Source organism: Thamnophis elegans, chromosome Z (genome assembly GCF_009769535.1).
Source record: "Thamnophis elegans isolate rThaEle1 chromosome Z, rThaEle1.pri, whole genome shotgun sequence".
NCBI lineage: Eukaryota > Metazoa > Chordata > Lepidosauria > Squamata > Colubridae > Thamnophis > Thamnophis elegans.
This window is the reverse complement of record NC_045558.1, coordinates 141,593,952-141,604,771: the sequence shown is the minus strand read 5'-3', so window position 1 is coordinate 141,604,771 and position 10,820 is coordinate 141,593,952. Positions and strand designations below refer to the sequence as shown.

At 40.6% G+C, this 10,820-nt stretch overlaps 2 protein-coding genes across 3 annotated transcripts in view; one reads left to right on the top strand and one right to left on the bottom strand.

The window, feature by feature from the left end:
• The window catches only part of EMC9 (ER membrane protein complex subunit 9), a 19,123-nt gene extending 17,823 nt beyond the window's left edge, over positions 1-1,300 (top strand). For both annotated transcript variants that reach the window (XM_032237255.1, XM_032237254.1), the window contains exon 7: positions 311-1,300. In XM_032237255.1, coding sequence (XP_032093146.1) covers positions 311-491 — 181 coding nt within the window. In that variant the 3' untranslated portion in view covers positions 492-1,300. The remainder of the gene's footprint in view (positions 1-310) is intronic.
• PSME1 (proteasome activator subunit 1) overlaps positions 1,290-10,820 on the bottom strand; it is a 28,410-nt gene continuing 18,879 nt past the window's right edge. The window contains exons 8-11 of the mRNA XM_032237253.1: positions 9,707-9,774; positions 3,402-3,456; positions 3,205-3,291; positions 1,290-1,480 (exon numbers count right to left, since the gene is read on the bottom strand). Of these exons, the coding sequence (XP_032093144.1) occupies positions 1,400-1,480; positions 3,205-3,291; positions 3,402-3,456; positions 9,707-9,774 (291 nt within the window). The 3' untranslated portion in view covers positions 1,290-1,399. The remainder of the gene's footprint in view (positions 1,481-3,204; positions 3,292-3,401; positions 3,457-9,706; positions 9,775-10,820) is intronic.

Below are 10,820 nucleotides of genomic sequence, written 5' to 3'. Positions count from 1 at the left end.
ACGCCCAACAAGCCCCACCACGCCGGAACCGGTAGTAAAAAAAAAATTGAATTTCACCCTTGCTTCTGGTTCTTCAGCGAACAGGTGGGGCCTCCCCCTCTTCTCTGTGGCAGCCCCTCCAATATTGGAAGGCTGCTGTCATGTCGTTCTAAGGAGGACGCACAGAAATAACTAGCGTCGGAAGGGACCCTGGAGGTCCTCTAGTCCACCCCACCCACCCCTCTTCAAGCCGGAGCTCCCATCCCATTCGAGGCCCATGGCTGACCCCCCCCCCCACCTCCTGTTTCACCCCCTTTCGTGATCTTTCCAGGGTCATGTGGACCGACTGGGAATCTTCCCGCCACATTTGCCAGTCTCTCCTGGAGGCCAAAGTCTACTCCCGATTGGTCGACTTCGACAGCCACCTGGACGACATCCGGCAAGACTGGACCAATCAGCAGCTGAACGCTGAGATCGCCCAATTAGTGTCCGTCGCCAATGGCAGCGCATGAAGGAGCCCACGCCCGCTTGCCAAAGGATCTGAACTCTTGGTTCCCTAACCTTTAGGAGCATCCAGGATGCCAGACTAGCCAGGATAGAAGCCGGGATCACGTGATTTTGAGGCCCCGCCCCTTTTAACGGCAAGGCGGCCATCTTGATTAGCTCTTCCCGCCACAACAGACGCCTCTCTTGAAAAGGATGAATTTGCGTTGAAATTTGGTGGGTTTTTTTCTTGGTTAAAAAAGCAGGGATTTCTCTCTCCCCCCCCTCCCAAATTTATCCAAATACTGGTAGTCCTCGACTTACGACCACAATCGAGCCCCAAATCTCTTCTTCGGTGTGACATTTCTCGCGTTTTGCCCCATTTTACGATCTTTCTTGCCGTCGCCGCGAAGCGAATCACTGCGGTTGATCAGTTCGTAGCCCGGTCGTTAACCGAATCTGGTTTCCCCTCCCCCCCTTGACTTTGCTCGTCGGAAGGTCGCAAAAGGGGATCCCCCAGAACACCGCGACGGTCGTAAGTATGAGTCAGTTGCCGTGCATCCACATTTTGATCCTGTGAGCCCAGGCATGCGACCAACATTATGCGCGGGGAAAAAATCATCAATTACTTTTTCCGGTGCTGTGGTAACTCTGAACCGTCACTAAACAAACCGTCGTAAGTCGAGGACTACCTGTGATTTGAGAAGATTGATTCCACTTTACGGCATTCAGATTTTATATTTGTAAAACCCCGTCGGATATCAGCGAGCGGGAAAAGCCCAACCGCGTTTCTTAGTTTAAGGACCCGAATTAAACGTTCCACTCGGTGTGTTTGAAAGAGATCTGTTTATTTCCAGAGGATCGAGTGGATCAGGAAAGGAAATAGGATCCGGGGGGAGACCCCCTTCGCTCTGCTCCTGATCGCTGGCTGAACCGTTCAATAGATCATCCCTTTGTTTTCATCCCGGGGTTTCTTAATCTTGTCGAAATTCTTCAGGACACTGTCGTAGATCACAGCCTAGGAAATAGAGAGGAGGGGGGTTAGGAGGGTCTCGGACCGCAGTCACAAAGTGAGTTCGAAAGTTAAGAGAAAAACCTAAAGAAAGGGATAAGGAGCTTTTTTTTCCCAAGAGGCAACTGGCAAATAAATTAAAAATATAAACAAATGATAAACATAGATAGCTGATAGAGATGAGAGATAGAGATGTTAGAGATAGATTGATAAGATAGATAGATAGATATAGATGAAATATGGATAGAGATGAGAGGTGATAGATGATTGATAGATAGATGGATGATAGAGATGATAGAAATAAATAGATGATTGATAGTTATAGTTCAATGATAGAGATTGATAATAGAGATAGAGGATAGAGATTGATGAAAATGATATAGTTGATAGAGATGATAAGAAGAGATAGATACATACATTCATATATAGAGATGATATAGGTTATAGATGATATAGATTGATTGATGATAAACAGATGATAAAGAGATTGATATACATGAGAGATAATATATAGAGATAAGAGGTGATAGATATATGTAGAGATAGATAGATATAGAGATAGATGACAGATTGATTAATGATAAACAGGTGATATATATATATATATATATATATATATATATATATATATATATATAATGATAAAGATAGATGATAGACATAGTTGATAAGAGAGATGAGATAGACAATGATAGAGGTGATACATACATACATACATACATACATACATACATATGAAATATAGATAGGTCAATTGATGATAGATAAACAGATAGGTGGTAGAGATTTATAGACATAGATGAGATAGATAATGATACAGAGAGATGATAAGAGGCGATAGATATAGATAAATAGAGATAGATGACAGATTGATGATAAATAGATAAGTGATATATATAGATGATAAAGACAGATGATAGACATAGTTGATAGAGAGATGAGACAATGATAGATAGATGATAGATAAGAGAGATAGATAGATACATAGAGATGATATATAGATGATAGATAGGTTGATTGATGATAAACAGGTGATAGATATTGATAGATATAGATGAGGTAGATAATGATAGACATGATAAGAGGTGATAGATAGATAGATAGATAGATAGATAGATAGATAGATAGATAGATAGATAGAGATGAGATAGATGACAGATTGATGATAAACAGATAGGTGATATATATAGATGATGAAGATAGATGATAGACATTGTTGATAGAGAGATGAGAACGACAATGATAGAGAAATGCTAGAGGTGATAGAAAGATAGAGAGATAGATAGAGAGATGATAGATAGATAAACAAACAAATGAAAAACTCAAAAGATCGGATTCCCTGGGCCACTGGTTTTTTTTTCCTCCCTGCCGTCAAGTTTTCTATATTTCTAAATTTCCCCGAAAGCTACTGAGCCAATGGAGCAAGGGGAGGGTCAGAGAGGACCCCTTGGCTCTCCGTGCCATCCTTGGCTGGGTACGCTGCTCTAAGTTGGCAAACTTCGGGGACATTTGTGTCAAAGGTGGAAGTTTTTTTAAAAAAATAAATAAATTAAAAACAGGCCTTTTGTAACCCCTGTACAGAATTCCTCCGGGCTGCGGGGGGATGTTTGAGACCATTATTCCGGGTGGATTTGGGGGTTTTTTGGAGGGAAAATAAAAATATTTGGGAAACGGTATCCGTGCTGATTTCCCCCCCCCCCCAAAAAAAAAAAAACCCCGGGAGAACTCACATAAATGTTCCTCAATTCGTTGACCATGAATCGGATTTCGGCATATTCCGCTTCGTCGATCTCGTGGACCAGCTGGCGGTAGTCTCCCTGTTAAGCGACGGAGAAGGAACAAGCCACGTTTGAGGCGTTAACCGTGTTTGAATGCCGATCCCGGACGGCTCAGATTTGAATGGGAAAGGAGGGGGGGGGGAACTTACCACGTGGGGACTTTTGGCCGCTTTGGAAACGGCGTCGCCCCGTTCAGAATAATACCTAAGAAAGGACGAGAAACCGACTTTGATCTCGGGGAGTGAAGCACACACACACACACACTGTCACCGGGAGAGAAAGCGGGGTGGGAGTCCTGGGTTCGAATCCTCCCCCCAACCTTGAAAGCTTTCTAGGAGGAGTCCCACCTGGTCTCTTCCTGTCACCCCCAACCTACCTCGCAGGGCTGTTGTGAGGAACGGGCTAGAAAACAAGAGTTGGCGATTTCTAGTCCCGCTTAGTTAGGCGTGAAATCCAGCTGGGAGACTTTGGGCCAATCACCAGGACATGGAGAGTTCTAGTCCTGCCTTAGGCAGGGAAGCCCTTTGGGTGACTGGGCCAATCACCGGGAGACTGGGAGTTCTAGTCCCACTTTAGTCATGAAATCCAGCTGGGTGACTGGGCCAATCTCCAGGAGACTGGAAGTTCTAGTCCTGTTTTAGACATGAAAGCCAGCTGACTTTCGGCCAATCACCAGGAGACTGGGAGTTCTAGTTCCACTTTAGGCATGAAAGCCAGTTGGCTGACTTTGGCCCAATCTTCAGGAGACTGGGAGTTCTAGTCCCACTTTAGGCACGAAAGCCAGCTGAAGAACTTTGGGCCAATCACCAGGAGACTGGGAGTTCTAGTCCCACTTTAGGCTGACTTTGGGCCAATCACCAGGAGACTGGAAGTTCTAGTCCCGTTTTAGCCATGAAAGCCAGCTGACTTTGGCCCAATCACCAGGAGACTGGGAGTTCTAGTCCCACTTTAGGCTGACTGGGCCAATCACCAGGAGACTGGGAGTTCTAGTCCCACTTTAGGCATGAAAGCCAGTTGGCTGACTTTGGCCCAATCACCAGGAGACTGGGAGTTCTAGTCCCACTTTAGACATGAAAGCCAGCTGACTTTGGCCCAATCTCCAGGAGACTGGGAGTTCTAGTCCCACTTTAGGCTGACTTTGGGCCAATCACCAGGAGACTGGGAGTTCTAATCCCACTTTAGACATGAAAGCCAGCTGACTTTGGGCCAATCACCAGGACACTGGGAGTTCTAGTCCCACTTTAGGCTGACTTTGGGCCAATCACCAGGAGACTGGGAGTTCTAGTCCCACTTTAGGCATGAAAGCCTGCTGGGGAACTTTGGGCCAATCATCAGGAGACTGGGAGTTCTAGTTCCACATTAGGCAGGAAAGCCAGCTGGGTGACATTGGATCAATCACCAGGAGAAGGTGAGTTCTAGTCCCGCCTCAGACACGAAAGTCAGCTGGGGAACTTTAAGCCAATCACCAGGAGAAGGTGACTTCTAGTCCTGCCTTAGGCACGAATACGATCTGGATAATTTGCTTTTCATTGAAGGATTAACAATATGCCACTTCAGTGTTTCTCAACCTTCGCCATTTTAACTGGTACAGACTTCAACTCCCAAAATTCCTCATTCTGGCTGAGGAATTCTGGGAGTTGAAGTCCACTCATCTTAAAGCTACCAAGCTCGGGGAAACTGTCCCATATTATTATTATTATTTTCTCTCCACTGTGGTCGTAAGTTGAGGACTACCTATAAACCAATTTTTTTTTTCTTTTAAAAACAAAAAAAAAAGCCGATGAACTCAGCCTTTAAAAGCTCGGTCAGAAACGCCTACAAAATTACAGACACATAATATTCAAACGCCGAGCCAAAATTAATCAAAGAAATAGATATAAAATACATTATTGGCTTGATTATTATGAATCAGTTACGGCATCATTAGGAAACTTGACATTATTGAAATCATATGTGGAGTTTTCCCTTATGCCCAAGGCGTTTTACAGCTAAAGCACCCCCAATACAGATCGGCCTCGACTTACGACCACAATGGAACCCCATATTTCTGTTGCTAAGTGAAACAGTCGTTAAGTGAGTTGCCCCATTTTACGACCTTCCTTGCCAAACGTTAAGCGAATCATTGAAAGTCCCTACTTTCTGTGCCGCTGTAACTTCGGACGGTCGCTGAAGGAACCGTTGTAAGTTGAGGACTATCTTCCTCACCCCGGTTTCTAGCATTTTGGGGGGTGGGTGAAACCCAAGAGGAGGCGTATTTCCCATCCCTGCCAGGAAAACTATCTTTAAAAAAAAAAGATCTGCATTTTTGCCAATTGCAAATTGAGGCCTTGGTTCTCTTGGGATCCTGATGTAATTGAAAGCAAGAATTAATTGTTCTACCCGTCTCTCTCGTTGGGCCAGATCTTATTGTTCCATAATCTGATCGTTCGGAGACACGTCCCCGTTTAACACCGCTGGATGTCAGGGCAAGGGAGTTTAGAGCAGGCGGAACGAGGCGGATTTCCTTCGGAGTGACTTGCAATCAATCAATCAATCAATCAATCAATCAATCAATCCATCTATCTCTATCTATCTATCTATCTATCATCTATCTATCTATCTATCTATCTATCTATCTATCTATCTATCTATCTATCATCTATCTATCATCTATCTATCATCTATCTATCTATCATCTATATCTATCTATCTATTTATCTATCTATCATCTATCTATCATCTATCTATCTATCATGTATAATCTATCTATCATCTATCTATCATCTATCTATCTATCTATCTATCTATCTATCTATCTATCTATCTATCTATCTATCTATCTATCTATCTATCATCTATCTATCTATCATCTATCTATCATCTATCTATCTATCTATCTATCTATCATCTATCTATCATCTATCTATCTATCTATCTATCTATCATCTATCTATCATCTATCTATCTATCTATCTATCTATCATCTATCATCTATCTATCTATCTATCTATCATCTATCTATCATCTATCTATCTATCTATCATCTATCTATCTATCTATCATCTATCTATCTATCATCTATCTATCATCTATCTATCATGTATAATCTATCTATCATCTATCTATCTATCTATCTATATCATCTATCTATCTATCTATCATCTATCTATCTATCTATCTATCATCTATCTATCATCTATCTATCATCTATCTATCTATCTATCATCTATCTATCTATTTATCTATCTATCATCTATCTATCTATCTATCATCTATCTATCATCTATCTATCTATCATCTATCTATCATCTATCTATCTATCTATCATCTATCTATCATCTATCTATCTATCATCTATCTATCATCTATCTATCATGTATAATCTATCTATCATCTATCTATCATCTATCTATCTATCTATCTATCTATCTATCTATCTATCTATCTATCTATCTATCTATATCATCTATCTATCTATCTATCTATCTATCTATCTATCTATCTATCTATCTATCTATCTATCATGTATAATCTATCTATCATCTATCTATCTATCTATCTATCTATCTATCTATCTATCTATCTATCTATCTATCTATCTATCTATCTATCTATCATCTATCCTATCTATCTATCTATTTATCTATCATCTATCTATCATCTATCTATCATCTATCTATCTATCATCTATCTATCATCTATCTATCTATCTATCTATCTATCTATCTATCTATCTATCTATCTATCTATCTATCTATCTATCTATCTATCATCTATCTATCTATCATCTATCTATCATCTATCTATCTATCTATCTATCATCTATCTATCTATCTATCTATCATCTATCTATCTATCATCTATCTATCTATCATCTATCTATCATCTATCTATCTATCATCTATCTATCTATCTATCATCTATCTATCATCTATCTATCCTATCTATCTATCTATCTATCTATCATCTATCTATCTATCATCTATCTATCTATCTATCTATCTATCTATCTATCTATCTATCTATCTATCTATCTATCTATCTATCATCTATCATCTATAAATGTGTGTCTGTGGGCATGTGTCCCAGCACAACTCTGGAACGCCTCGAGCGATTTCAACCAAACTTGTTACACAGATGACTTCCTCTCCGGAAACCAATACTGTGGGGGGTAAGACACCCCTAACACCCCTGAGAGCCGTACGTTCTGTTAAGATACAGCCTGTTGTGCCTTAAAATGGCTTCTACCGTACGGCCCTAAAATGGCTTCTACCGTACCGCCCAGTGGAGCTGCCATGGTAATGGTTTCGCAGTACTCTACAGGTGGGCTCCCTCTGTTGTGAATTGGGATAAATAAAGGCCCGAGCCAGGCCGGATTGAGAGCTAGTTTAGAAATAAAAAGAAAGGCCCAACTTCAAATATTAAAATGGAGTTTGAGGCCTGAAAGTTCAGATCACCTGGACCAAAAACTCCTGTTCTTATAAATCAGGGCGAAGCAGAGAGTTCGCGCACCCGGAAACCGGTGGGAACAAAATGTGAAACCCATTGCTGGCTTCCCCATTAACTCGTCCGAAGGTCGCCAAAAGGGATCGCGCGACCGGGGAAATGCCGCGACCGTCGTAAATACGACTCAGTGGCCAAGTGTGTGAATTTGGGTCCCCGTGACCGCGGGAGATGCAGCAAAGGTCGTTAAGTGTGAAAAGCGGTCATAAGCCTCTTCTCCTCCCCTGCCATGATTTTTGACCCGTCACTAAACGAATCATTGTTAACTATCTGTAATCTGGCCCGGCCTCTTTGCTTTTAACCGGATATTTTGAAAAGCTGTGCAGGTTGCACAAACCACAGCTTTTCAGAATGTCAGGTTAGGAGCAAAGAGGGCCAGGTTTAAACTGACATTCCAGCTGCACGGCCTGGGTGAGTTCGGACTCTTTTTTCTGGCCCGTTGCAAAGCAGGCAGAGAGAACTCTGCACGCGGCCCAAAGCTGGCTAGAAGAAAAACAGATGTGCCATAACAAAGGAAGGAAGGAGGGAAGGAAGGAGGGAAGGAAGGAGAGAAGAAAGGAGGGAAGGAAGGAGGGAAGGAGAGAAGAAAGGAGGGAAGGAAGGGGGAAGGAAGGAGGGAAGGAAGGAAGGAGAGAAGGAGAGAAGAAAGGGAAGGAAGGAGGGAAGGAGAGAAGGAGAGAAGAAAGGAGGGAAGGAAGGGAGAAGGAAGGAGGGAAGGAAGAAGGAGAGAAGAAAGGAGGGAAGGAAGGAGGGAAGGAGAGAAGAAAGGAGGGAAGGAAGGAGGGAAGGAGAGAAGAAAGGAGGGAAGGAAGGGGGAAGGAAGGAGGGAAGGAAGGAGGGAAGGAAGGAAGGAGAGGAGAGAAGAAAGGGAAGGAAGGAGGGAAGGAGAGAAGAAAGGAGGGAAGGAAGGGGGAAGGAAGGAGGGAAGGAAGAAGAGAAGAAAGGAGGGAAGGAAGAAGGGAAGGAAGGAAGGAGAGAAGGAGAGAAGAAAGGAGGGAAGGAAGAAGGAGAGAAGAAAGGGGGGAAGGAAGGGGGAAGGAAGGAAGGAAGGAGAGAAGGAGGGAAGGAAGGAGGGAAGGAAGGAAAAAGAAGTAGGATTGTTGTAAAATAAGATGGGTATATGGGATGGTAAGAAAGCCATCTCAATTATATTGTCAATTGTAGGGGAGAAAATTTGTTATAAATACTTATTATTAACAACAGTTATGAGATTATATAATTGTGAATGTATATATGAGAAATAAAAATAAAAAAAAAACAAAGGAAGGAAGGAAGGAAGGAAGGCAAGCAGGCAGGAAGGAAGGAAGGAAGGAGAGAAGGAGGGAAGGAAGGAGGGAAGGAAGGAAGGAAGAAGTAGGATTGTTGTAAAATAAGATGGGTGTATGGGATGGTAAGAAAGCAATCTCAATTATATTGTCAATTGTAGGGGAGAAAAATTGTTATAAATACTTATTATTAACAACAGTTATGAGATTATATAATTGTGAATGTATATATTAGGAATAAAAATTTTAAAAAAAACGAAGGAAGGAAGGAAGGAAGGCAGGCAGGCAGGCAGGCAGGCAGGCAGGAAGGCAGAAACCTTTACATAAAGGCGAAATAAAAGTGAAATAAACTATTAGGGACTGTGAAAGGATTACAGGCAACCCTTTACTTAAGAATCATTTCGTGATCGTCGAAGGTTACAAAAGCACTCCACAAAACCGACTTATGGATGTTTTTCACACTTACGACCGATGGCAGCATCCCCAGGGTCACGGGATCGAAATTCAGGTGCTTTGACAACTGGCCTGTATACGCAGCGTCACAGATCCATATTTGCAACTATTTTTATGTATTATTTTTTTTTTTGCAAAATCAACGAAGGAAGCCCGAATCGCTTAACGGCGGTGGGATTCATTTAACGAAGAGGCCAAAATAAAAATCAAACCAAGGACTTTCGCCTGCTTCTTGACTCTGCCTTCAGACTTACTTGGAGATGTGTGTTTGAAACCCTTCCAGCTTCGTCCGAGCCGCGGTCAACAGTTCATAGACTTTTTCCTAGAATGGAGAGACAAAGAGAGAAGGGGAAAAAATAATAATAATTGAGTTGTAATTAATAAGGGAATGCTGTGTTCCTCGAGCTCAGAAGCTTTTAAGATGGGTGAGCTTCAACTCCCAGAATTACCCCGCCAGCATAGCTTGTGTAGGGTCAATTTATATATAGCTTGTAGAAGGTCGATTATAAATAAAGTTGTTTATAAGGTTATAAAGACAAATGAGATTGGAAAACATTGATCTAATGGTTGAAGACGGTATCTGAAAATCCGAGTGCCAACTTAAAACAATACAGAATAGGATACAATAGTACAGAATGAAAAACAGTATAGAATACAATAGAATATAGAGTCCTCCGGGATTGGGCGGCCTATAAATCTATTAAATAAATAAATCGATTAAATAAATAGAATATAGAAATAGAAAAGAATAGAATAGAATAAAAACAAGGTGGTGTTAACAACAGGAGGAAGGGATGGTAAATAAAGCAATCCAAACTGTACATTATAACCTATTAAAGGAAATAATAAATGTATAAGAATGATAAATGTAAAGAATAACAATTATGTGAATGTATACTTAAAATGCTATGTAAGAGAACAAAAATTAAAAAAAAATTATGAAGAAAAAAATAGAAAGAATAGAATATAGAAAGGAATAGAAAATAGAGTATAGAAAATAGAATAGAAAATAGAATAGAATATAGAAATAAAAAGAATAGAAAATACAATATAGAAATAGAATATAGAATAGAATATAGACTAGAAAATAGAATTGAATATAGAAATAGAACAGAATAGAAAATGGAATAGAATATAGAAATAGAAAAGAATAGAAAATAGAACAAAATAGAATACAAAATAGAATAGAATAGAGAAATAGAATAGAAAATAGAATAGAATATAGAAATAAAAAAGAATAGACAATAGAACAAAATAGAATAGAAAGAATACAATATAGAAAATAGAATAGAATATAGAATAGAAAATAGAATTGAATATAGAAATAGAACAGAATAGAAAATGGAATAGAATATAGAAATAGAAAAA